This window comes from Myotis daubentonii, chromosome 14 (assembly GCF_963259705.1).
Source record: "Myotis daubentonii chromosome 14, mMyoDau2.1, whole genome shotgun sequence".
NCBI lineage: Eukaryota > Metazoa > Chordata > Mammalia > Chiroptera > Vespertilionidae > Myotis > Myotis daubentonii.
The window spans coordinates 30,401,451-30,429,449 of record NC_081853.1 but is presented as its reverse complement, the minus strand read 5'-3'; the positions used below and the strand labels follow the sequence as shown (position 1 = coordinate 30,429,449).

General features: G+C 45.2%; 1 protein-coding gene across 4 annotated transcripts; it reads left to right on the top strand.

The window, feature by feature from the left end:
- Nucleotides 1-3: 3 nt before the first annotated feature.
- Nucleotides 4-27,511, top strand: IL20RB (interleukin 20 receptor subunit beta). 4 transcript variants are annotated; one of them, XM_059663845.1, is made up of 8 exons: nt 20-136; nt 276-593; nt 5,891-6,017; nt 7,783-7,973; nt 12,202-12,326; nt 14,573-14,723; nt 17,712-17,854; nt 25,236-27,287. In XM_059663845.1, exons 2-8 carry the CDS (start codon nt 554-556, stop codon nt 25,335-25,337), a joined length of 879 nt encoding a protein of 292 aa, XP_059519828.1. In that variant the 5' UTR covers nt 20-136; nt 276-553; the 3' UTR covers nt 25,338-27,287. The 4 variants fall into 4 exon arrangements, with proteins under 4 accessions (XP_059519829.1, XP_059519828.1, XP_059519827.1 ...); XM_059663846.1 differs by lacking the exon at nt 276-593 and having other exon boundaries at nt 4-136; nt 14,545-14,723; nt 25,236-27,511; XM_059663844.1 differs by lacking the exon at nt 20-136 and having other exon boundaries at nt 169-593; nt 14,545-14,723; nt 25,236-27,507.
- The last annotated feature ends 488 nt before the right edge of the window (nt 27,512-27,999 follow it).

Here is a 27,999-nt window from a genome sequence, read left to right as displayed (position 1 = left end):
AAGGTATTAAAACATTTTTCAAAACGTCTCTACTTTTTTCTGAAGTGGGTATGTATTAGCAAAAAGAACGAATCAATACCCAGCTTGAATGAACTCAAGATGAAGACGTGGAAGAGGACAACTAATTGATGAGAGGGTAAGATAATCCTGCCAGCTCACTCCAATGGGGTTTCTAGGGACATCCAGGGTCCCCCAGGATAGAGCCCACTGTCCAGCTATCTTCCCCAAGCAGATTCTCAAGCTCCCAGAGTTACTTTTTCTCTGGAACTCTGCAGGCCACTCCCCCTGATGCAATCAATATCTGGGTTTGGGCAGAAAGGAGGGTGCTATACGGCCCGCCCCTTCTGAGCTGTCTGGGCCGGCTCCTCTTTCCGGAACAATTCGGGCAGCACAACAACTGAGACCTCAGCTCCAACATCTGTTTTCTGAAGCAAGGATGGCTGGGATGGACAGGATGTCGCATAGTGAAAGGAAACAATGTTCCAGGTCAAACTGAGTCTGCCAAACACGGACCCTCACGAAGATTCTAGAAGAAATCTTGACAAGTCTTATCATGTGGCTTTTCTACACCTTGATTCCATGTTTGCTCATAGGTAAGTATGAATTAGAATACAGCCAATAGACTGGGAATTGAATGTAGGTTAAGAAGGTGAAAGATACTTTCCCAGGGTTTGGGTTGCATTATATGCATATAACATCTTAAGTCTGTTTTCAAAAAGGTTGCTCACCTCCTAAACCTCCTTCCCCACATCCTAAAGAAAAGAAAAAGCCTGCATTCTGTTTGGAAATCTCTCTCCTAATGTCCACAGAACAATCTAGAAAGATAAAGCATCAAAACAAATAGTCTAAAGGTTAGCAGAACTCCATGCATTTTGTTATTTATCTCATTATCTGGTTTTAAAAGGTGCAGCATAGTTCTCTCAGTCTTTGTGTGTGCCTCAGAGATGTTAACTGTAGGGACCAAGAATAAAGATTCTAACAAAATACACAGGAATGAAAAGACACAAATTTCATTAATATTGAGTACAAAACTTGTAAAAATTGGATATCTCTCCTGATCACTGCAGAAAAGGTAGCAGTCAGGTAGGTACTCCATAGCATTAAAAAAAAAAAAAAAAAATTGGTTTGAGGCACTTTCACTGCCAGTAAGATTACATAATTTTCTCTGCTCCACTCCTGGATACTTGTACCTACATGCTTTAGTGTTCCAAAATCACAGCTCTGTAGTCTTTGATGTTTCATCATGTCAAGTTGCATTTAAGAAAAATTTCTAATTTTAATACTCGAAGATACTGGGCACTTTGTAGTCTCAGGGGGAGCCTTTCGTACTTTCTGTCATTTTTATTTTTATTATTTTAACACTGAGAAGTAATTATTCTATTTAGTTTAAACCAGGCAACAAATCAATGCTAAGGTGGTTTGCAAATGTTTAGAACTGGTTTAGACATCAAGTTTATGGTGTCCCTTCTTAGTTCAAAAACCTTCAAAGTTCCCAATGGCTCAGCACATAGTGTTCACATCTGCTGTTTGTCTTATGATCCAGCATATTCAGGTCCTGATCCTATTGCTCACATCTCCTTGAAAACAAATATGGACCACAGTTGGCATATTACACCTTCATTTCCTCCTCCTGGCCTTTACTGGTATAATTTTCACCAGTAAAATTGCCATCTCTATTTCCTTTCCCCATCCTGATCCCATTCTCCTGGCATCATTCCAAATGGCTCCCTGTACCTACGGACTCCTCCTAAACTTCTCTCTCCTTTGACCTGGCCTCTTTTACTCTGCTTTGGTGTGTTCTGTTTTCTGCATTGATCTGAGGGCAGGGCCTGGGCATCTTTCCTTGTGTCCCCACAGTCTGTAGCATAGGCTAAGTGTGTTGGCTGATTGGTTAGTTAGTAGATTGGTTGATTAGCTGGTGGGACAAACCAGTTGCCAGGGAAACATTCCTTCGCAAGCCCAAAGGAGAAGATGAGGAGGCCAAAGGAGAAAGGGGAAAGCCAGGTTTACTATGCATATGAATTCCCTGGGGACTCTTGTTAAAATGCAGATTCTGGTTCAGTTGGATGTAGGGTGCAGCCTCAAAGCCTGCCTTCCTAATAAACTCCTGGGGAATGTGATGCTGCTGATCTTAAGACTATATTTTAAAATCATGAAGTAATCTACTACTTTTCTGGGGCATGAATTTGTTTGTGCACTTTTTGAAGCTGGGATGTGATGCCAGCAGCCGGTTTAGCAGCCAAGTTCTAGGTCAGTCTTGCTCTTTGCTTTTTCTGGTGATATACAAGGTAGTTCTCTTGAAATAATTCAATATATTTGAGGGAGAAATTTTAGGGCATAGTGTCAGTTCATACAGCCAAATACCCTCTGCAGTGCAAGGCCCATGCAGTGGACAGAATAATGGTCCCCTAAAGATGTGCATACGCTAATCCCTTGGAAAATAAAAGGTTGTGATTAATGTTATGGGACCTTGAGATTTGGAGATTATCATGGATTATCAAGGTGGGCCCACACTAATCCCATTAACCCTTGAAAGCTGAGAACCGCCTGATCAGCGTGGCTTAGTATTTGAGCATTGACCTATGAGCCAGGAGATCATGTTAGTATTCTGGTCAGGGCACATGCCCCAGTTGTGGGCTTGATCGCTAATCAGGGGCATGCAAGAGGCAGCCAATCAGTGATTCTCTCTCATCATCCATGTTTCTATCCCTCTCTCCTTCCTCTCTGAAATCAATAAAAATATGTTTTAAAAGACGATGGCTGAGAACCTTTCCTAGCTGCAGTGACAGAGAGAGATGGGAGGACAGAAGAAGAGGCAGGAGAAATTTGAAGTATGAAATATAATCAACCAGCCATTGTTGTCTTTGAAGACTGAGGAAAGGGCCATGAGCAAGGAATGCAGGTGGCCACTAGAAACTGAGGAAGGCAAGGAAACAGGAGACAGATTCTTTCCTAGAGCATCCAGAAGGAACGCAGTCCTATGAATGCCTTGATTTTAGCCCAGTGAGACCAGTGTCAGACTTCTCACCTATAGAAATGTAAGATAATAAATGTGTTGTTTTTAAGATGTTAAATTTGTAGTAATTTGTTACAACAGCAACAGAAAATGAGAGAGAGAGAGAGAGAGATATCAGTGTTATGAATGCAGCACTATGGGAAAGATGTTGCTTAGCTGGTTTTGCGTGGGCAAACCTAAGTTTCTGAGCACCAGAATCTTAATAGTCAGGTCACGGTCACCCAGTTCAAGTCTCTATTGGAAATAGAGCCTCCATCCAATGGACCTTCTTGAGATACCTACTAGAATGAGAATAATACAATTCTCTATAGTAACAAAAGCATAAACATTCACAAGGAACAAAAAGATTATACAGGGGGTTTTAGTATTGCTCTCTCGCTCTGGTGAGAACCCTCATCCAGTGTGGGTGAGGAAATCTAGATTTTGCACACTCCTCACTGTGGCCAATGTGTTTTTCCTGTCTGCACTTCAAAGTTTCTCTTTCCCCTTGAGTATATTTTTTTATTTTTGCATTTGACATTTACTTGTGGTAGTCTTCATTAACTGGTTTCTTCGGAGATTTGACTTCAATAGATATTGCTCCTGGCTGATTGATGACATTTCATGTTAATGAGAATGCTGTATGGATAACAGTTTTCTCTTTTTCCCTCTGTGTTCCCAAGTCCACAATCAGCCTTCTCTAACAATTGAAGGGCATTTTAAAACCTTTTGTAGGTGGAAAGAGTCACTTTCAACTTGGAGTCTGAGCTGAAATATGGTTCCTTGTAAGTCATTTTCTATTTAGTGTTCTAGCAATGCCATGACACTGTCTACATTACCCTGTTAAATGTCTTCTGAAATCAGTAGTTCATGGGCATTACAGTTTTTCCATCTCACACCCCATGTGTGTGTGCCACAAACATGGGCAAAACAACAATGAAATTTGGAATACTCTATACAAACAACATAAGGATATTGAAGATGTTGCCTGTAGGGCTCAGAAAGAAACAGCAGTTTTCATTTTACCACAAGGATGATAATTCCCTGCTCTTCTTAACTTGAAGAGATTTATCTTTGTATCATGAATGGATGTTGAATTTTGTAAATGCTTTTCATGTGTCAATTGATATGATTGTATGATTTTTCTTCTTCAGCTTGTTAATATGGTGGATTATATTAATTGATTTTCAAATGTTGAACCGGTCTTGCATACCTGGAATAAATCTCACTTGGTCATGGTATATAATCTTTTTTATGAATTCTTGGATTTAGGTTGCTAATATTTTGTTGACAACTTTTGCATCTAAGTGCATGAGAGATATTGGTCTGTAGTTTTTTGTTTTAAAAAAATATATACTACAATCTTTGTCTGATTTTGGTATCAGGATAATACTGGCCCCATCAAATAAATTGGAAAGTGTTCTTTCCTCTTTTACTTCATGGAAGAGATTGTGTAAAATTAGTGTTAATTTAAAAACATATTTGGTAGTATTTTCCAGTGAAACCATCTGGACCCAGAGATTTCAATTTCAGAGCTATTAAATTGTGAACTATAGCCTTACATTCCCCACATAGCTGACTAGAAAAATGTTTTGTTACTTTACCAGAGGAAGGATGTCAGAAAGGATCATGCCCCGCCCTCCCGTGCCACCTCACTGCAGCTGGCCCTTCTCTTTTCACCCCCTGGGTGATTCCAAGGTTACGGGTGGGGAGGACAGGAAGCCTCCCTTGTGGATACCCCAGGTGTTTCCTCACAGGGCAGGCCATGGAAGCTGAGGGTGGGTTGGATGTGCATCACCAGGCCTCTACATTACAAAAGAAGCAGGGAAACCAGGCAGGGTTCCCTAGCAACAACCCTCATCCCCTCGTGGTCATGGAGCTTGATAACAACAGGTGCCAATCTGGAGACAGACACCGAGATGAAAAGTCCTGGGCAAGGGCCCTAGGCCCTACTGTGCTCTCGATGTTATCACTGCAACTGTAACAGCAAGGGGAGGCAGGTGTTAGCATTAAAAGAAGAACGTTTGAAACTGGGAAGAGAAGGACCGCAGCAGAGAAGCCGCACTGCACCCTGGGTTCACACAGGATGAGCCCCAGGGCCGCGCAAAGTTCTTATGAGTGCATGTTCAGCGTCACAGCCCTGTTTCGTTCTGTGTACAAACTATATGCCTACGTGGGCACACCACACACACCTGTGCGAGCAGATGCTTGTGTCCCAGGCTGGCTCAGAGGTCTGCAGGCTGCCTGAGGTGGAGTCTCAGAACTCACTTGGTGCCTATCTGGATTGGACTCCTCCACAGCAGACCAGCCTGCACTTTCCAGCTGGGAGCTGATACCCCATTCAGCCTTGCTGGGGGAGGTGTAGGCATGTCCCTTGGATGGCAGTAGCAGGTGAGGGAGGTGCTGAGGAGCTGGCAGGAGCCTGCATGGTTTGCTATGTAGGGATGGAGGGCTCAGATTTATTCCCCTGGCTTAGAGTCACATGGTAAATGACAGAGTCAAGGCCTGTATCTAGGTCAATCTGGCATAAGAGTTGTAAACAATGTGCCTTAATTTTGCCACTTGTACAGTGGAGAAACTAATAGTCCTTACCTCCCGGTACAGTCATGAGGATTAAATAAGATAATCATGTAATAATCTAGCACATTGTCTAGATAAAATATAGTAAGTGCTCAATAATATTAGCCATTGTGACTATTAATTAATATTAAAGTGCCATTTTATCACCAAAGGCAGAATTGCAATGATGATGGAAAATATTTAGCATTTACACAAGTATGATGAAATTAGAGGTGTTTCTGGTTCATAGACATATGAAGTCTTATTAGAAACTAATTTAAAGCTGTGCCCCAATCTGAGCCCACCTGTCAGCATGTCTGTCTGCCTTGGTCCTAGATGGAGTTGCCCTTCTGCCTGCCCCTCAGAACCTCTCTATACAGTCAACCAACATGAAGCATCTCTTAACATGGAGCCCAGTGATCATGGCTGGAGAAACAATCCACTATTCTGTTGAGTACCAGGGGTGAGTTTTTTTGAATTGTGTGTTTTGGTTTTTTTCTTAGTTGTTCTCCCTTGGAAAGTAGTTGACTGCTGGAGGCAACCCCTTTTTCAATCCACAAAGAGCCCAAGGAAGCTTTGTGAGCCCAGAGATAGATTATCTCCAGTGACCTGCTGCCTCTGTGTGCACGGGCATTGGGAGAGTTGAAGAAACAAGGGAAATTGTTCTGTGGATTTGATAATGAACCCTCTGGGAACCCAACAGTGTATAAACACATTTTGGTGGAGTTTCTTTTCAATGGTGAGTCAACTGTCTAATGCTGTAGAAAATCTCTTTTTTTAAAAATATGTTTTTATTGATTTCCAAGAGGAAGGGAGAGGGAGAGAGAGACAGATGATGAGAGAGAATCATTGATCGGTTGCCTCCTGCATGCCCTCCACTGGGGATTGAGCCCGCAACCCGGGCATGTGCCCCTGACTGGAACTGAACCCGGGACCTGTCAGTCCACAGGCCGACGCTCTATCCACTGAGCCAAACCAGCTGGAGCTGTAGAAAATCTTAAGAGTTTGACTCTGACTTCAGCTGGATAGGTCCCTGGAGACTCAGATCCTTTGGGGGTGGGGAGACCTCGTTTTCCTGTCTGTGAGCCAAAAGAAATTGTGACTCTAAAGGTCAACTGCCTAGGGGCCAAGCAGGCTCTGCTCCTTTGCAGGTATTCAGGCCCTTGGAGCCACTGAGGAGTGACAGGGACACAGAGGTGCTCAAAATATGATTAACAATAAATACTAGTCAGGGTACAGTTGACCAGGTTTCTGGATATAGGGAGCTTGCATGTAAAGGAGGAGGCATCCAGTAAAAAGGTAAAGAAAATAAATATTTAGGTCTGCACTGTCCAGTGTGGTAGCCACTAGACACAGAGAGCTATTTAAATTAAATGACAATGTCTGTTTCCAAGACACACTAGTCACATTTTAAATTCCTAATAGCCACATGTGGTAGTGGCTACCATATTGAACGACACCAATATAGAACCTTTCCATCATCACAGAAAGTTCTACTGGACAACACTGCTCCAGGTAATTTCAGATAGCAACCAGTGCTGGGAGGAAGCTAAAAGGCTGATGCGAAAGACAGTTAACTCTGTGGCTCCTTTTCATTGGGTGGTCAGGGAAGGCCTGTCTGGGGAGTGATATTTAAGTCTATTTCTGAAGGATAGGAGGAGTCAGCCAATGTGAACAGCAGAGACAGAGTATTTGGGACACAGCAAACAGCTGGTTAGAGGTCCTAAGGTTAAAAGAGCTCAGCAAGGAGGCCAGTGTGGAGGAAAGAGCATGTGTAGGGGTGAAGTGAGAGAGAGGACAGAGAGTCTTGGAAGCCATGGGAAAGAGTTTGGATTCCATTCCAAGTGTTTTGGAAGCCATTAAAGATAGAAATGTCATGATTTGCTGAGTGATGAATGGTTTGAAGAATAGTGGGAGTGGGAGCTGGAAAGTCAGGAGACCATAGCAAGGCAAGGGATGACAGTGGCTGAGATTGGGGTGGTGACCCATGGAGATGGAGAGACCTGGACACATTGGGATTTGTGCCTAGTTTTCCTTTGATTGGTCATAAAAGAAGTAAGGAAGAATGTTTGGTTGGTCAGGGAGGAGGGTAAAGGAACTGGAGTTTCGAGCAAATGATTATTTTGCTGACCCATGTAAAGCAGGTGAATGAGATAGTTACTTGCAACCATCGTTGAGCCTGGGTGGAAGAAACTGGTGTGACCCTGTGCCTTCCTCTCTTTGGCTAGAGAGTATGAGAGCCTGTACATGAGCCACATCTGGATCCCCAGCAGCAGGTGCTCACCTACCACAGTTCCTGAATGTGACGTCACCGATGACATCACTGCCACCGTGCCATACAACCTCCGTGTCAAGGCCATCCTAGGCTCACAGACTTCAGCGTGGAGCATCCTGAAGCCACCCTTTAATCGAAACTCAAGTAAGATACTTCTCTCTTTACTCCCCCACAGCCACCAGCCTTCCCCTTCAGAAACCATATTCTCTGAGTTTTTCAGGATTCTTGTTAGCATCAAATTAGTCTTGCAAAGCCAGAGTACTGTGAACACAAACAACTTAACTGGTTCATTTAAAAATATGCCAACTGCTTCCCACATGCCCTCTTTCTTATTTTGAAAGAGGCTTTGGAAGTCATTCTCTATTTCTGTCAGGGTCTGCAGGTGTTGGGGACACTGACATTGCAAAGCTTGAAGGAGAGCTAGCTGCTCTAGAAGTGGGGAGATGGGGTTAGGATTGCTTCTTTCCACGCTGACAGCGCCTCAATAAATTATCTAGTGACTCCCATCTGGTGCCTCATTAACCCCATGTTGCCTGTGTGAGCAGCCTTTCCTTGCATAATAAGATCTATATATTTAGCAGAGCCACCAGAAATAGTTGCCCTTCTATGGTCACTGGGAAATAAACAACTTTTCTGTAGCAACAGTACTTGGCAAATGATTGAGAAAGAAGTAAGGGAAGAATATAGATAGGTGGCCAAATATGGCAGAGCACAAACAATAGCCAATGTGTAAAAGGGTGTGTGTGTTTAGGAGTAGCAGGAGCAAGGACTGAATGGCCAGTGGGTAAGGAAGCAGCTGGTCACATAGTGAAGGATTTTGACAAATCAGTAGAGGGAAGTCATGGGGAAAAAAGATTGTCTAGGCCAGGTTTGTCTTACAGTCACTTGCTGCTGTGTGAAAGGGAACTGGAGTAGGACAAGCATGCAGGGCAGGGCAAGAGTGAGGAGGGGGTGGTAACACTCAAGCTGAGCCAAGATGGGTCCTGATCCCAGGAGTCGGGGAAGGGATTGGGAAAAGAGAACAAATTTGAGACATGGCTGAGTTAGGACAGAGCTTGGGGACCAGTCATTGGGAGAGACAACAATGGTGTCCAGCTTCCAATTGGGGTTGGTGAGAATGTCATCCAAGTCAGAGAACCCAGGAGAAAAAACTCCTCTTGAGAAATAAGAGATACTTCTGGCCTTGGGCTCTTTGAGACAGAGATTTCTACAAGATAGCACACCAAGATATCTGATTGGCAGCTGGAAATCAGGCCCTGGGGCTGCGATGGTTAAGGACAGACACACAGCACAACATTAATAGCTTATGGCTTGGGAACAGATGTAATTGTCCAGGGACATTATTTGAGGACAAAGACAACTCAGGACAAGATCCTGGGAAACCTCAGGGTTTAAAAGGAAGGTGAAGGGAGAGCACCAGTAGGTGGCTGGGCAGGTAGAGGTCATGGATGGGAGAACAGAAGAACTGCTGATAGGCCTGAAGGAGGCCCCTAAATGGGTCCTTGAGAAAGTGGCTTTATGGGATGCTGGGGGTGGTGGTTAGCTTGCTGGGTGGCGGATTGAGTGGAGGTAGGAAGGAGCAAGGCAGATGCTCCGCTGAGACAGGTAGGGCGATAATGTGTCCTGCTTGGAGCTGCAGGAGAGGCAAGGAAAGGCCCTTGGTGAACTCTGTTGTTTGATGTGGCAGAAGATCCTCTGCTGTGAGTGAGGACAAAGAAGGTTAAGAGCAGCATGGACAATAGTGGATGAGTCAAAGGTTCCTGGGGAGTGTATGAGATTGGGTAGGAATCAGGAGGGTTGGGGATGGTGGTGGGGGGAGCCCAAGCTGGCTGAGAAAGTGAAGATTGATTTGAAGGAGAAATGGCCCTCTAGAGTCAGATGGATGTGGATCAAGTCCCAGCGCAGCCATTGATAGTTGGGTCCCTCCCTGCCTCCTCATCTATAAGAAGGGCAACAGTTTGCCTTCAAAGCATAGTTGTGGGAACTATACAAAATGAAATGCATAAATACTAATTGCAGTGCTGTCCTGTTATAGTACTCAGCTATTGTTAAGTATTGTTTTTATTATTGTCCTAGACATGTCCCACTTGAGAGCTATAGAGTAGAGGAAGGAAAAGGTGGGGACAGGAGTGGAACCATTGGAATATGTTATCAATAGGAATTTTGATGCAGAATGTGAGCTCTTCTGCTCAGGCACTAGGAGGATATAGTGGAAGCAATGGGACCCCAGTGCCAGGCCCTGGGAGAGGCTGGGGGACACTGGAGGGTGGAGCAGCTTTGCCTCTGTCCATAGTGCCCGGGTATCATCCAAACCACCTCCCTCTGGCTCCTGGGAGCAAGGGGCTCCAGCCAAGACCACTGCTGGGGGCTGGCAGCTGTTGTTGGAAAGGAAGGCATGGGCCAGAGGGAGATAAAGAAGTGCCTATAAAACTATGTGGCTGGGAGAGTTGTTCTCGAGCAGGAAAAAGTTTTGTTGCAGGAGGAGGAGGAACAGGAGTCTGTGTACTACACCAGAAGGTGGAAGATGTGATCCTGTGTGACCCCTGGGCAGGTGGAGTTCACTACAGAGCTGGAAGGAAATCGTGGTGCTTAAGGGCATTAAGTCTGTTCCTTTGTCTCTGCACTATGACTTCTCCCCAGACATATGAAAAGTCTTGTTTTTAAGGCTGCCCTGACCAAGATCTCCTATTCTTACAGGGAAGCCTTTTTGAGAGCAGAGGTTCTTAACCTTGATTGCACATTCCAGTCACAGGGGAGCTTTAGAACCACTTACCCCAGCAGGCCTCCTGAAGCCACATCCAACTCCAGGCTCAGCATCCGTTGCCCTATCTCACTGCCACCTGGCCGGCCACACCTGGGGGTGAGCAGATCAGTAAGACTCAGGGGCTGTGCCCCATCTCCAGTGGCTCTACCCCCTGGCCTCTGCCAGACCCCACCTGTCTGTCTGGTAGGTCTTGAACTCTTCAAGGAAGACACTGGGCCCAGAGGTGCCCAAGATATTGGTGTTGGGCCAGACCAGGAACTTGAGGATGGTGCCCAGGATGGTGCCTCGGAGCCCAGGAAGAGTATGTCTGGGGCCCATCCCCAGAGTCTGATTTAGATCATCTATGTGCATCCTGTTCACTGGAGTTTAACATTTCCCCCAGGTTATTCTCATGCACAGCCAGAGCTGAGATACACAGTACAGCGGCTAAACACTCACACAGCAAAGTCTAGAAACCTGGAAAAGACACAGCCTCAAATTCTGGCTTCTAACGGTGTGACTTTGGGCAAGTCACTTAACCTCTCTGAGGCTCAGTTCCGTCATCTGTAGAACAGGAGTAGTATTTACTTTCTTAAGTTTGCTGGATGGATTAAATGAGTTTGTAGAGTGCACAGGACAAAGGTTCCTGCTCCAACACTCAAAATATTCTCTGGACTGGAATGAGAATTTTTCTTTTTCTTTTTTTTTTTGAGAATTTTTCTAATTCTATTCTCAATAAAGATGGAGGTCAGGAGATTCTAATCATGCTTGACCTAAAACTAAAGTGGTCAAACATCTCTCTTCTTTCTGGAGGTTCTTCAGAGGTAGTACTGGTGGTGCTGTGTGCTCATCGGAAGCCTCTGAACTGGGTATATTTTGCATAGTTGGTCCCTGACTTCCCAAGACCTTCTGTCCCCTATCCAGGCAGCTCTTCAAATGCCAGGAAATGCTTTGCTCTCTGAAAACTCAGGAAATGACTTTCTTTTGAGTGTCCACTGACCCTCGTGCAGGGGGATTTAGCTCAGACTATACTCTATTTCTCAAGCCAAGGCCAACAATCAGGGTGCCCTTCTGTTCCTGCAGTGTCTGGATCTGAGAGGTAAGTATGGCTCCATCATCACCAGCCAGGGATAGAGACTGCCTGTGTGGGCCCTTCTGTTCTCAGTCTGTTGATGGGAAAAGATCCATGGGGACTGCTGGCCAATCTGTTTGGGGTCCAGCAATTTCTAGAGTTGATTATTGGAATTTGTAAAATCCTCTGGTTTTCTGACATCCTCCATTAAGGATATGAGATGAAGAATACTTGGGCTGAGGTCAGAATGGCCAACCCATTCACAGGCTGCTGATTTGCTGATGTTTGAAATATCAAACATATCACTGATCCATGGGAATTGTAGTAATCTTTGTCATTTTAAAAAACTTGCTTATAATTCAAAAAGCATTTACTGAGCACCTGCTGAGTACAGGAGGATATCGGTAGACATGCTTCTGCAAGCTGTGAAGTTACAGCCAACCCCTTCCGATGCCAGGAGCCTAGCATGTTTCTACCAATGACTGGTCATGGTTTCCCAGAACAGAAATCAGTCCTGTCTGGGACTGGCTTTGATTCTCCTCTTTTCTTGCCAACAGCCATTCTAACCCCACCTGGAATGGAGGTCACCAAGGATGGCTTCCACCTGGTGGTTAAGCTGGAGGACCTGGGACCCCAGTTTGAGTTCCTCGTGGTCTACTGGAGAAGGGAGCCTGGTGCTAAGGTAAGACTTCTGGCCTTGGCCTTTGAGTCAGACTTTGGAGAAGGCATCACAGACCTCTGAGAGGTGGTTGAGAAGCTGGCCCTGTATTGCTCATTGTATGGGGTGGCCAGGCTGAGTGAAGTGTGGGAAAGAAGAGAGATGGGAGTAGGCTGACAATTCCAGTAGCCTCCTCCTCAAAGAACCGCCCTGGTTCCACCCAGGCCTTGGCTCCATCCCAGGCCTTGGCTGGGAGCCTTCTCAGGCCAAGCTTTACTGAAGTATGGGGGCTGCCTCCTTGTTATAAACTCTAACATAGTTGGATTCACAGTACTTTTTCAATACATTTTCTCCCCTCATCAGCTTGTCTTCTCAGCCATTCTTCCTGGTATGTTTAGGTACCGCAGACCAGGGTGTTCTAGATCAGCCAGAAGATTTCAAAAATGCATGAGGCTGGCACAAGCCTCTTGAGGGTGTGTATCTGGGCAGGGTGCAGAAGTCAGGGCAGAGAGCCAGGGACTGGATAACCCTGCCTAATTATGAGCCACTGGGTCACACAGAATGCCTAAATGGGGTGCTGCCCCTCCCTGTGGGATGGCTGCTGCAAGCTGGGATGGGTGGGAGGTCAGCTCTCCCAGAGGGAATGGTCAAACAGCAGCAGCCACAGGAGCAGAAGGGGTTGAACTTGAGCAGGAACTACAGCAGTGGTTCTCAACCTTCTGGCTCTTTAAGTACAGTTCCTCATGTTGTGACCCAACCATAAAATTATTTTCGTTGCTACTTCATAACTGTAATGTTGCTACTGTTATGAATCATAATGTAAATTTCTGATATGCAGGATGGTCTTAGGCGACCCCTGTGAAAGTGTCGTTCAACCGCCAAAGCGGTCGCGACCTACAGGTTGAGAACCGCTGAACCAGAGGATAGTCAAACCTGTGGAAGTTCTGTCCAAGCTGATATGGTGACAAGGCCCACTGCAGTCAGCACAGACAAAGGTAGACTTTATCATAAGGATTAATATGGTACAATAAGGGGTTCTGATAGAATCTATGAACAGAGCTGTCCCAGAGCTGGGTTGCAGGACAGTCTCCCTTACCGAAGGACCCTTGCCTATGGAGTCTCTGCTTCCCTCTGGTGGGTCCTTTCTATTGCACTCTTTCTGTGGCCTTCTCTCCAGCTTACTCCCAGGCCCTGATTCTTTGTCAGTCCTTCCTACACATTTCTGTGGCTGTGCCTCACCATCCCTCAAGGCCTCTCAGGCCTAATCCTCCCACCCCGCCCTGCCCTGCCCACACTGTGTCCTCTCCCCTTAGTCCCTGTTTCTAGCTCCAATTATTCTCAAGACCAATTCCCAAGAGAGGAAATCTGATTGGTCCTGCTTATCTTATCAGGCCAAGCTTAGGAGTCGCAGGTTGCTGGCTGGCCTTTGATGGAGGACCCTTCTTAGACTAGGGGTACCTCTGACCACACAACAACGTCGGGGGAAGAAGGGCATATGCCTCTGTATCCACTCAACAGGGGCTATAGTTTGGGTAGTTTCCCTGGAAGGTATGGGTGGGTGGAATGGGCGTTAACAATGGTTGGACATGGCATTGCCAGCCAAGAAGATGGAGTGGGGGAGGAGGGGACAGATCAGGGCCTGGGCAGGAGGGCGCACGTAGCTCCTCCCTCAGATTCTTTGGATGGAGCCTTCTCTCCACCCATGGTAACTGGGAGGGCCATGCTGAGAGAGGAGTATATACCCTGAGTCATCTAAACGTGGTCCAAACAAGCCTCCACAGGGTCAGACGTGGAGCACAGGCCTCAAGGGGTGGGTAGAGGTGGAAGGGTGTACAGATGAATTAACAGATGGCTGGATGGATGGATGTGTGAGGAGGCACTGCCCACTGGTTCCATTGCTCCTGTGCACTTATCCCCCCAGCTCAGTCATGCTAGTATTTCTGACTTCTACTTCTCTGTCCACGTTATCCTATTGGAGAGATCTTCCCCAACCATTCTTTTTCCTAATCACTCTACCTTCTTGCTCTGCTTCATTTTTTTTCTTATTACCACCTGATAAATTTTACATATTGTCTGTCTTTTCCCACGTAAGCTCCAGGACAGCATAATAAACAGATATGAATGAATGAATGAATGAATGAATGAATGAATGAGGGGACATTCTGTGTGCAGCCTGGAAAGGAAATAGCTGCAGTTTTCCTTCCCTGGTTCTTCTCTGTCTTTCTTGTCTTGCTTCCCTCAGTGTGTAACTGGTTTCTGGTCTCCTAAAGGAACATGTCAAAATAGTGAGGAGCAGGGGTGTTCCAGTGCACCTGGAAACCATGGAGCCAGCGGCTGTGTACTGTGTGAAGGCCCAGACGTTCGTGAAAGCCATCGGGAGGCACAGCACCTTCAGCCAGGCAGAATGTGTCAAGGTGCAAGGTGAGGGTGGCCTGTTTGTTCCCTGGGGTCCTGCACAGGTGACAGCGCCCCCTCCGCCCCCCCGGAGGATGCTTGGCTGCCTGCTGGGTTTCTTTGGTTCTCAGTCTCCGGGGGCCTCACTGACCTGCTTCCTGAGGCTGGATGGGTTCCTACGGTAAAGGTGTGCTTCACTCCGATTCCCCTACAGGCGAGAGTCCACTCTGGGGCTGGGTGGCGGTCCCTTGAGCCACTGTCTGGAACTTTCTTTCCCCTGAAAGGTCCCTAGGCCTGAGGCCAGATATGGCAAGGCTGACTTACTGTTGAATCAGAGGCGGGTGGCAGGAGAGGCAGTCAGGGGCTGAGAGTCAGCCTTATGAGGAGACAGCTCCCTGTACATCACAGATGCTTTCAGCTAGGAGGGGCCTATGGGAAGTCTATAGACTCCATGTTTGACTTAAATTTTTTCCCTTGACATTTTTATGATCTAAAACCGCTCAATGTTTAAAAACCCTTTGAAAAGAAACAAAACCCACATCCCACAATTCTGCCACTAAAACACCACTAGTGACATATTTGTATATAACTTTTTAGCATTTAAAAAATAATGATTTTGCACATTTAGTTTCAAAAAATATAAAATACACACGGAGGCTCCCCTTCCTACCTTTCCTTTTAGCACAAATGGTAGCATACTCTATTTGTTATTCTGAATCTTGTCTTTTCCACTTTATATATCATAGATTTTCCATATCTACACAGAACTTCATCTTTCTTTATGGCTATGTAGTATTCCATTTTGTATATATATATATATATATATATATATATATATATATATATATATATATATATATATATATATATATAACAACTCTATATTGAAGGGCATTTCATTTCCCCCAACCCCCGCAATATTTTGCTATTGCTGGCAGTGCTTTACCTTGTATGTAGATCATCTTGCTGGTAGACTTGAAGGATACATTCCTGGAGGTGGAGTTGCTTGGTCAGAGGCATACACATCGGGTTTTACCTGCTGTTCCCAGATTGCCCTCCAGAAGGGTGTCATCCTTCCCACATGTTGGACTGGACACATGTTGGATCGCACATAGGCGTTGTGCCTGCTTTTTCACAAACATCCATCACATTTCCCAAATGGATTTTCTGGTTACCATTTTATACTACTTTTAAAACCAGATAAGTCAAGCTTGTTAAAAATTGAAACAACACAGAAGTGTATAAAGTAAGAGGTACATGTTTTCCACCGAGAATGTTTATTTTGGCAAGCTTAGCATTTAATCTGCAGGTATTGCGTGATACCAGTACTCACAGGCACTAATAGCACTATTGTGCTTACTGTTCTGTTTCTTGCTTCTTCACTGTAGTATATTGTGAACGTCTTTTCATGTCAGTACACATGTTTCTATCTCCTTTGCAAAGAAGATGCAAAATAAGCCAATATATATATGCCAAAATATATATAATTACTCCTCTGATAATAGGTATATTCTGTGCTTTTCTATCTTTGCCATTACAAACCATGCTGTAGTGAACAAGCTTGTATGTATCTAATTCTCATTAAAAAAATTTTTTTTATTGATTTCAGAGAGGAAGAGAGAGGGAGAAACCTGGGACCCTTCAGTCTGTAGGCTGATGCTCTACCTACTGAGACAAATCGACTAGGGCTGTCCTAATTCTCATTTTAATAGCCGAATTCCTAATCTACCACACTAATGTCCCATAATAAATTAAATCATCTCCTATTTGGGGATATTTAGGTCATTTCCATGTCTTAGGTCATTTCCATTTGCTTTTGAAGATGATGGTCAATGATTGATTGACTCGTTCATTCGATGACTATTTATTGAGCACTGACAATGTGCCACTTGCTGGTCTAGTTCCTTGGATACAGCAGGGCTGTCCCTACCTTCTAGTTAGAGAGATGGATACAGACAAGTAAACAGATGAGATAGCTTCCCTTGTGCGCTATGAAGAAAATGCACAGAGCATGCCTGGAAGGGGTGGGAAGTGTAGTTGTGCCACTTGGGGCAGAGGGAGTCTGGTTATGAGGCCGATGCTCTAGTCCAGATGTTGCTGTGAACTGCTTTGTGCATATCATTGTCTCCTTTCTTGGAATCATGTTTTTGGAATGTACTCAGAGGAGTGGATGAAAGGGTGTGAACATTTGCGTGTCTCTTGATGTATACTGCCAAAATGTTTTCCAAAAGCATTGAAACAAAGTACAGTGCCCCTGGCCACACATATGAGGCCATCAGCTTCTCTGCAGCCTCCTTGGCTGTGCCACCTTTCACAATACAGGTGAGCAGTGCAGCCTAGAGGGGCTACATGAGTTGCTTCCGGTTACATGATGGGAAAATTACACATGCCCCCTTCTGCATCTTCAGATGCTCCCACTTGGTACTTTCTTACCCATTTACTTAGTTAGAATGACTACAGGCTTTGGAGCCAGCCCTACCTGTGTGACCTGGGGTAAGTCACTTAACCATAGCAGGGGCTTGATATATCATAGTTATCATGTGCCTGTTTTCTGAACTCAATATTTTCCTCCCAAAGATGAATCAATGCCAAGAGCAAATTGTGAAACACTTTACCACCTACCGCCCAGTTCCCTTCTGTGCTGTTCTTTTTCAGCACCTCCCCCTCATCCTGCCTGGGGCCTGGCACTCTGCCCGTCCTCCTGGCCGTGGCCCTGAGGTACTGTGCCTGCTAACACAGCCAGTGGTGTAACAGTTGATGCTCCTCCCTTTTCCCAAGAAAATGATTTTAATCTTCCCTGGGGCTTTCTGGAAACCAAGCCTCAATCTGGATTCTAGAAAAATGGTGTCAGTGGTGGTAATTTCAGTCACTGAGGCATACAATCAGTCTCAGGATGTTGGCATCTGCTGTCTTGGCCAAGTGCAGAGCCAGCTCCAGGAATGTGAGGGAGGCCCAGGATTGGAGATTGCATCTTCACTGTGTCTCCTAAGCCTGTTCTTATCTTTGTATTTCCAGAAGAGACCCTCCCCCTGGCGCTGGCCCTGTTTGCATTTGTTGGCTTCATGCTGATCCTTGTGGTTGTGCCGCTCTCCATCTGGAAGACGGGCCGGCTGCTCCGGTACTCCTGTTGCCCCGGGGTGGTGCTCCCCGACACTTTGGTAAGTGTTCTGTTTTCCTTTCAGCACAATGCTGACCAGATGTAGTTTGGGCTGTAGCTGGGCATGGGCACATGTTTCCTGATTGACAAGAATTTGCATAAAGAGGGCAGAAGAGCATGCACAGGACTTCACTTCTAATCAGAGGGGCTGGAGAGTCCTCCCTTCTCCAGGGAGTGGGGGACCTTCTTCAGTAGGCCACTCCTGCTTGCCCCCAGGACCTGGCATGGCCAAGCAAGCAGGGGGGTAGCACAGCTATGGATGCTCAGCAGCTCAGGAGTCACGCACAGTCTTACCCTTCCAGACTGGTGTGCCGAGGGCTCTTGGCCCCTTCCCATGATTATAATGGCAGCTGCATCCAGTAACTTGTTCTGACATAACATATTCAGTTCACCTGCCAAGAGCCTCATTGGTTCTCAGGGTGAAGTGCGTGGGTGTGGATGTGGGAGGCATAGATTGTGCTTTGCTTTGGCTGGGGGCCAGGAACAATCTGGACTTGCCCTAAAGGTTAGGATCTCCATCTGTTTTCTCAGCTCATTTCAAGTCCAGGATTCTTTTTTTTTTTTTTTTTTTTTTTGCTTTACTCACTTTTATTTTATTTTATTTTTTTTTTAATTAAATCTTTATTGTTCAGATTATTACATTTGTTCCTTTTTTTCCCCCCCCCCATAACTCCCCTCCTCCCAGTTCCCGCCCCACCCTCCGCCCTCACTCCCCACCCACTGTCCTCATCCATAGGTGCACGATTTTTGTCCAGTCTCTTCCCACATCTCCCACACCCCTTTCCCCCCCAAGAATAGTCAGTCCATTCCCTTTCTATGTCCCTGATTCTATTATAATCAACAGTTCATTCTGTTCATCAGATTATTTATTCACTTGATTCTTAGATTCACTTGTTGATAGATGCATATTTGTTGTTCATAATTTGTATCTTTACCTTTTTCTTCCTCTTCCTCTTCTTAAAGGATACCTTTCAGCATTTCATATAATCCTGGTTTGGTGGTGATGAACTCCTTTAGCTTTTCCTTATCTGTGAAGCTCTTTATCTGACCTTCAATTCTGAATGATAGCTTTGCTGGATAAAGTAATCTTGGTTGTAGTTTCTTGGTATTCATCACTTTGAATATTTCTTGCCACTCCCTTCTGGCCTGCAAAGTTTCTGTTGAGAAATCAGCTGACAGTCGTATGGGTATTCCCTTGTAGGTAACTGAGTTTCTTTCTCTTGCTGTTTTTAAGATTCTCTCTTTATCTTTTGCTCTTGGCATTTTAATTATGATGTGTCTTGGTGTGGTCCTCTTTGGATTCCTTTTGTTTGGGGTTCTCCACGCTTCTTGGACCTGTAAGTCCATTTCTTTCACCAGGTGGGGGAAGTTTTCTGTCATTATTTCTTCAAATAGGTTTTCAATGTCTTGGTCTCTCTCATCTTCTGGCACCCCTATAATTCTGATGTTGGTACGCTTGAAGCTGTCCCAGAGGCTCCTTACACTATCCTCGCATTTTTGGATTCTTTTTTCATTTTGCTTTTCCCGTTGGATGTTTTTTGCTTCCTCGCAATTCAAATCATTGACTTGATTCTTGCGCTCCTCTGGTCTGCTGTCGGGCGTCTGTTTAATATTCATTATTGCAGACCGTGTGTGCTTAATTTCTAGTTGGTTCCCCAATATAAGATCGAGGGTCTTATTAGTTTTCGTGTAGATCTCATTAAGTCTATCGGCAGCTTCTAAACAGTTCTTGAGAGACCTTAAAAGTGTGGTTCTGAACTCTATTTCTTCCATTGACAATTTTGTCCTGTTTCTTTGTCTCCGCATTTTGTTATGCTTCCTTGGTGCACCCCCTAGTGGTCTTTGTTCGCAGTCTTATAGATAAATCTTGATTGTTGTAGCTAATTCCAGGGAGGGTTTGACCTCCAGGCCAAGTGGCTATGAGAATCAGCTGTGACAGCAGTGAGAGAACTTCTGTCCTCTAGGGAGGTGCTAATCTAGCCTTTGCCTGAGGCTATCCGGCAAATGCCTCCGTGCAGGGCTTGGGCGGGGCGGGTCGCACAGGATCAACAGGGTGGGCCGGAGAGAGCAGTTATGGCGGCTCTTAGTCCTGTCCCCAGGGGCTCTGCCTCTCTGAGTCCCAGCACCCGCTGCAAGGCTCGGAGAGAAAGCTGCACTCACTCTGACCGAAGCCAGACAGTCCGCTTCTCCCGTTTGAGCCTGGGTCCCTAAAGACTCGCCTGTATCTGGAGCTCAGAGTCTGCGACTCCCTCTCGATTGAAAACAACAACCGCGCCCTCCGCCGCCAGCCTGCTCCGCGCACTCCGCACCTCAGAATTTGACTTCAGCACTGCGCCTCCTCTGAGTGTCCGTATGCGTTTCTCTTTCCTCCTAGTTGTAGGACTTCCACTCAGCCAGCGTTCCTGTGGTTCTGGGTGATGTCCGTTCCGTGTTTTAGTTTCACTTTTGAAGTAGTTGTTCAAAGCAGCAAACTCCGGCGTTAACCTATGCCGCCATCTTGGTTCTCCCAAGTCCAGGATTCTTATCTCGCTCCTGAGGACACTGTCCCACAGGTCTGAGGCTCCCCAGGGTGGGTAGTCCTGTGTGCCCATGCCAGGATTGGGAGAAGCAAAAGCAGACCTCTAGCAGTCCCCCCGTCCCAACCCCCATGTTCCATCTGGCTGGCTCCTGTGCCCATCCGCCAAACCTCAACACACAAAGCAACACAAAGCCAAAACAAAACAACAAAATCAAACCCATTCCTATCACCTCAGAGATTTCTTCTCACAGCTCTCTCCTGGGAGGAGGGTTAGCAGCCAGCTCCTCAGAAGCAACTGGAGCTGGAGCTGCCTTCCAGCTACATATTCCTGTAGTTCTGCTTCAGCCCGGAATCGCTCTGGCAGGAGTCACTTTTGTGACAGCTGCATGGCCCTGAAGGGAGGGCCGTACTCTCCCCACGCAGGAGAAACGGCTCTCCCTCATGCAGTCTTCAGGACACCCCTACACCCTGCTACCTGAAGCCTGTTCTCCTTTTCTCTCCTGTACTTCCAGGCAGTTATCACTTTAGCTGAGATTAGTACAGGCACTGTTCGAAGGCTTCACATATAGAGTATTGACTCCTTTCATTTCCCCCTTTTCATAAAGCTTAGCAATGTGCTTTTCATCAGGCCCCCTCCAGCCCAGTCTGAACGGTTTGCTAAATGGTTTACTGCTAACCATGAAGGCAATGTGGTGTATCAAACACGGGAGGCAGGGCAGGCCTCATTCCCTTCAGGAAGAACTTGAGGGGCTCACACTTCCCCAGAGTGGAAAAGGATGTGTATTCTGCAGTGGATGGTATAGTGTTTTGTAAATATCAATTGGGTCGAAATGTTGGATGATACTGTTCACACTTTTTGTGTTGTTCTATTAGTTATTGAGGGAGAGACAACAAAATCTCTAACTATGAGTGTGGTGGTGTCTGTTTGTCCTTTTATGTCAGTTTTTCCTTCATGTATTTTGAAGCTCTGTTTTAGCAGCTTGGATATTTATGGTTGATATATCTTCCTGAGTAATTGGGCCTTTTATCATCATGAAATGTCCCTCTTTTTCTCTGGTAATACTCGTTATCTTGATATCAATATAGCTTTTTTTTTTTTTTTTGGCTTACTGTTTGTATGGTTTATCTTCTTTTCAGATTCTACTTTAAACTTATCTTTGTCCTCACATTTAAAGTGTGTCTCTTATAGTAGCATATAGTTAGCCTTTCAAAAAAACATACAAAAACAAAACAAAACTTTCCAACAGTCTTTGCCATTTAATTGGAATGTTTAGTCCATTAACACTTAACTCTGGTCCTGTCACTTTCTGACTTTTGTGTTTGCACCCTGGTTCTTCAAGCCAGCAGGACTGTCATTGTTTATGGCACCAAGAGGGACCTGCCCTCAGACAAGGAACTGTAAAAAAAGGGAAACTCGCCCAGTGACATTCCCTTCTTCCAAGTGTCAACTTACGGTTGCTCTCCAGTGATTCAAGGAAGCTAGTTTTCTATTTTGATCACTTTTTGAAGGTGTTATCTGTAGGAGATTGGCTTGATTGGTGCGCCTCTGGCATAAGTAGAAGCGGGTCCCTGCAGTGAAAGCAGCGAGCCTGAACCAATCCAAAATGATGATAATGGAAGGGAAGCGATGCTGGCTTGCGCAGGTCCACTAGCTCTTCTTCCCCAGACATGGTGAACAGTTCAGCCTTTCTCAGTTGGATTCCATCAAGCAGTCACCCTTTATGGTTTTCCTTTCAACTCTGTTGCCCATGCTTACCCTCTACTCACAGACCATTCCATTTCTAACAACCTCTCTCATTATTCCTCTTCTGGTCCTACATTCATCAGCCCAGCAGTTTCCTCCCTCGGATCAGGGGCACTAGGATCATTCCAGGACCCAGTGTCTTGTTAGTGAGCACAGAGTAAAGGGTCAGGGGAAGAGCCATGTAAAGGGCCAGTTCCTTATAGAATTTCAGATGCACATGAAGAGGCCTCAAATGAGAAGAAGTCCTAGGAATCCTAATGCATTATGAGCCACACCCTACAAATAGCTTTTGGAGAAATCCAAACAACTTAGATGAGACCAGAGACAAGGACAGTCTATGAGAGTATGACCACTTTCACCCGCGGGAGGTAGATATCACTACCCTGGACTAACTTTTGCTTCTCTGTTCTCCTTATCATCCTTCCCACATCGCTTCAGTGTCTGTTCCTACATGCATTCCTTTCCATGAGGCCTTTAATTTTTACTGTTTCTCCCTAGGTTTTTTAAGTGGAAAATTTATCTGAGTATATGCATTTCCCATAGTGCTGTGTGAGAAGTAGATCACTAGCATCCATTAAATCCCAAACAGATTCTGGAGCTGCCCATCACCACCGCCATCTCCCTACCTCTCAGCCTTGACTTTGGTATAGTCTAGCTCCGTGGTCGCAAACCGCGGCTCGCGAGCCACATGCGGCTCTTTGGCCCCTTGAGTGTGGCTCTTCCACAAAATACCACATGCGGGCGCACACGTACAGTGTGATTGAAACTTCGTGGCCCATGCGCAGAAGTCAGTATTTTGTGGAAGAGCTGGTATTTTGTGGAAGAGCCACACTCAAGGGGCCAAAGAGCCACATGTGGCTCACGAGCCGCCGTTTGCCGATCACTGGTCTAGCTGTACTTCAACATTTGCATTAGTTATAGATAATCTTCCAAACTATTAAAAAAAAAGCAACTTCTAGCCATCGTTGCAAAATCCACACATCTTTCCAATTAAACCATGGAAAATTACCAAGTGGAAATCCTTGACAACTCTTTAAAGAACACTATTGAAAAAAAGAACGAAACTAAAAAAAAAAAAAAAAAAAAGCTCTATTGAGTTTGTGTTTATTTATCTGTTTGGATTAAATATTTCATGTCCATATCTTTAATTTTATAGTTGGTGATGATTGCACTCTGAAATACACCATTAAGAATGTCTTTGCATTCAAGTTGATATCACCAAGTAATATTCTAAAGCAGAAACACATACACAAGGAAACTTATAGTAAGACTTCTAAGTATATATTCCAGATCTAAAAATATAATTTCTTTTCCTTGTCTTTCATCCATACTTGCTTCATGGATATGGAGGCTTTGGTGCTAAAGTGAGACTGACTCCCTTTATTCTGTCTCTTCTTGCTGTCGCATTCCACTGTAATGTGGGTGGCCCCATAACGATGGCCCCTAGTTTGTCATTCTTCAATGGACCATCCCAAGTATGACTTTGTGTGCTTCATAGAAAATGGAGTTTCTGAGATCAGATGCCTCTGGGGCCCAGATAGGTACCAAAAAAAAAAAAAAAAAAAAAAAAAAAGAGTGTGCAGTGCAATGACTGTAATTCAATAGGGTCAGATGGTGAGGACCATGGCAGACACATTCCAGCTAAAAAAGACAGCTGCTTCTCAGTTCCAGCAGGTTGCTGCCAAGAGGGAATGCACATGAGCCAGTGTTACAAGATCTTCAAGTTTTCAGTGAGAAACAAACAAACAAAAATCTAGACTTTAATGAGAAATCTTCTGATTTTTAAACTTTGAAAACGAATTCAAACTGATACATGTCAGCTGAACCATGCTTGAAAGTTTGTTCTAACCTGTGGGACAACAGTTTTGCACCTTCTGAGATTCTGGGGTTGTGCTGTTTTACTTTAATGTTCTAGAACTATATTCTCCAGTACAGTAGCCACTCGCCATATGTGACTGTTGAGCACCTGAAATGTGGCTAGTCCCAAGTGAGGTGTGCTGTAAATATAAAACACGATGGATTTTGAAGAGTCATTAAAAAAAAGGATAGAAAATATTTTATTGATGTTTTTATATTAGTTACATGTTGAAATGATATTTATTTATTTTAAATAAAATATACTATTACTTTTAACTTTACCTGTTTCTTTTTACTTTTTAAACGTGTGCTACTAGAGAATTTTAAATTGCATTTGTAGCTCACATTATAGTCCTATTGGATAGTGCTGCTCCAGAAGTTAAACAATAATCCAGTATAACACTGCAGATTTAGGTAGCCAGTGTCCTGAGAATCTGACTGGGCCAGCAGCTGTGAACTGGTGGTGGGTTCCACAAAGGCAGCCCTGCTCAGTGAGCCCTGTGTGGGCATTGTCCTTTCCCATGATTTGCCCGAGACACTGAGTGAGATGCCCTGAAGCTGCCTCTTTAGAAACAAGGATCAAGGCCAACGGACTGTCTGAAGCTGATGTCTCCTGGGGATGGAGGTGGAGGAAACCACTGTGCCTGTTTATCTGTGCTCACCTGCCACTCTTCGGAGTGATGAAGGGGAGACCAAGGGAGATAACTGCAGGGGTACCTCCTGAATTCGGTGGAGGTGAGCAGGTTAGCAATGGTTGGGGAGTGTCCCTCTGAAAAGTTGGTACCTGCATTTTTACAACTGGCTTTGATTATGTATTGGGGCCCCTGGGAGAAGATGGCAGGAACATGAAATATGAGTAGGGAATGGATTTGTGTTTCGGGAGCGCCATCTCTGGACTGGACACCCTGCTAGGTGCTGTAGGTAGAGCATCTCAGACTAAGTCGTTATTTTCAGAGCTCGCTGGTAGAATAAAATTAGACTTTTTTTTTCTTTTTTACCAGGATTACATTCTGGGCTTTTATGAGGCAGGGTCTCAGAGAGAGGAGCACTGATGGAGCTGGGTCCCAGCAGATCTGCTGTTCAGTGGACTGGGAGACATCTCCGTAAATGCTGGAAGGCCCTGATCAAGGAGTTAGAATTGTTTTGGGGCTTTTTGCTGCTTAAAAGTTAATTAACCAAATAATTGGGATTTTGTGATAGTGTTACAACTACTATTTTAGTACTACTATCATCTAATAAATATTAATGGGAATTACTTTTCAGAAAATCACCAATTCACCCCAGAAGTTAATCAGCTGCAGAAGGGAAGAGGTGGAGGCCTGTGCCACCACCGTGCTGTCTTCTGAAGAACTCCTCAGAACCTGATCGAGGAGGCGTGGGGAAGGCCCGCATGAAGCTGAGAAACCTGGTCTGCATGACACAGGGGGAAGGCTGTGCTTCTGTGTCTCTGTTTTCCTCCAAGGACAAGAGGAGTCAGAAGAGCTTACTGTGTCCATTTCTAGAAGCAACTGTCAGAGGCAGAGTGGTTTGGCAGACAAAGCACTGAGTGGGGGCAGATGTGCCTACAGAACTGGATCTATCTGCCATCCACTAGCTGAATGACCGTGGGAAAGTGACTTGTTCTCTCTGGCTCTCAGTTTTTCATTACAAAATGGGTGGATTAAGTATACAACTATTATACCATATATATTCAGCCCTGGCAGAGCTGTAGGGAAATTGGTGACGCTGTACATTGCAATTGGTGTGGCTCTTCCGAAGAGCAGTATGTAAAAGTATAACAGGCATGATCAGAGACTCTGTACACCAAGTGGGTTTGGAGATCCCACTTTCCTAGAGGAAACCTTGAAAAGGAAAGGAAGGATGGGTACAGTGGTGTTGGTTTCACTTTAAGCCAATGCCTGTGCAGAGGTGAATGGCTCAGCCTGCCCTACAATGAAACTGGGACGTGCAGGAATGCTGTGAGTATATGAAATACTGTAAATGGTGAATAGTGTGTGCACATTGAGGACAGCAGCTAAAATGTATGTGTATGATGAGACGACAACACAGAAGGACGTCAATAAGTGCGATATTTGCTATGTTCCTTTTTCCTGTAGGGTTGTTAAAGTATAGAACTAAAAGCAGAAAGGGGTCCACCTTGGGTAATCATTTTGGTTTCTTCCAAAAAAGTGACCTTTAGGGTTCTAGTTATATCAAGGACCTTGAGTCCAGAGAGGCCACTGAAGACAACCTTTGGTCAGGAGGTGTAGGGGCGACCTTAGGTCAGGGATGGGGCAGGAGAAGAATAAGGGGGCAGCCTCTAGCCACATGAGAACTCCAACTGAGGCAGCTGGCCAAAGCCTCCCCTGGTCAGGGGGCTCCTGGGTCTTCCTGGGGGCCTCACTCTACAGGGAATCCCTTTGGGGATCTCTTTTCCTTAAGAGGCCTGCCTCTGGAAGCTTCTTCCTTTTCCTCTCCTTCACTAGGAGGGGGAAAGAGGGTCAGAGAACGAATGGAGAGGGGAAGTTCTTTTTGGCAAAGTGATTGATGGGCAAGGCCTGTGCCTCTCCCTTCTTATCCCCCACCCCTAACCGCTCTGGAGCTTCTGAGCTGATTGTCTCCATGCCCACTTCCTGGTCCCCTTCCAGCCAGCCCAGTGGGGACCATCTAACTGCCTCAACCAGGTGTTTCCCCCTACAAGATAGAGGCCTACAACCATCTCTCCACCTGGTGGGGTTTCAAGTGATCAAAGGATGGGATCTCTCAAGATGAGATACTTGAAGATCTTTCCCTTTGTACTATTTTGTATGCTTTTGTGTTGTTTGACTCTTTTGTGAAGGGTATTTGTTAATTTTATATTTGGCTTACACTGAAAACATTTTCATTTTGCAAAAATAAAAACTATTCTACTTCACTGATCACCACATTCCTTCTTCCCTCTTCCCAGCCTCTCCACTCTGGCCACTGTCCCTCTGTACCTGTCCAAGTTCAGGACCCAGAAATGACCCATGACTTCCCTTTGCTTGAGTCTCTCTCACAGTTGTCCCAGGGCCTATCCATTCTTGCTGGTATATGTGGCTATACAGAAAGTTCTATTGATTATTCTGTTGTTTCTTCAGGTCCCCAGAATACATTCATTGAAGCCCAAACACACCAGACACTAAGCTAATCCCCAGAGGGGCTGCCTTCTCTGTAGCTGGTTACGTCCTTCTCTCCTGGAGCACTATGTCCTGACACCCCAGGCCTCCTTTCCCCCCTTCCAGGACACTTTAACAGTAAAAAGAGGCACAAGTAATAACTCCAATAGGATGACAATGGAAGACTGATCATGTGTTGCAGTCCTTGTTATTGCTCAACCCAGTAGAGTGTGCCTGAACCCAGGATCAAGCCCAGCTTTCTTAGTCCTGCCTTCAGGATCCAATAAACAAAAACCCCAAAAGGAGAATCTAAAAGGAGCATCCCAAAGGAGAATCTTGGCTGACATCAACTGACAATAAATTGGAAAAGTCATGAGTCCATAAGGATACACAAAACAGCAAATGCTAATACAATGAATTCTCAAAAAAGGTGAGTAGAGTGCATTTATACTTAGTCTTGTTATTAAATCGTGTTGGGCTTATTGACTCACTATATCAATGAAGAATACTAGTAAATGTAAATATACCAATCAGAAGCATTTTTTCTCTGTCACCATTTCCAGACCCAAGTCAGACCCAGTGTCACCTGAACGCTTGCATCAGCCTCCTCACCAGCTGCTCTACTTGCAATCTTTCTGCACCTGCCCATCGCCTGTCCTGCCAGGGATTCCATGGCTAAGTTCTTTTAAGATCCTTCTACAGTGGGGCCCAGCTGGCGTGGCTCTGTGGCTGAGTGCCGACCTATGAACCAGGAGGTCATGGTTTGATTCCTGGTCAGGGCATATGCCCGGGTTGCAGGCTCGATCCCCAGTAGGGGGCATGCAGGAGGCAGCTGATCAATGATTCTCTCTCATCATTGATGTTTCTAGCTCTCTCCCCCTCTTCCTTCCTCTCTGAAATCAATAAAAATA

Excerpts from the sequence above, each read along its gene's own strand:
- IL20RB (XM_059663844.1), top strand. The coding sequence starts at position 554 with ATGTGGCTTTTCTACACCTTGATTCCATGTTTGCTCATAG. Across the intron at positions 594-5,890 it reads GATTCCATGTTTGCTCATAG|ATGGAGTTGCCCTTCTGCCT; the intron begins GTAAGTATGAAT and ends CCTTGGTCCTAG. Across the intron at positions 17,855-25,235 it reads TGGTGCTCCCCGACACTTTG|AAAATCACCAATTCACCCCA; the intron begins GTAAGTGTTCTG and ends ATTACTTTTCAG.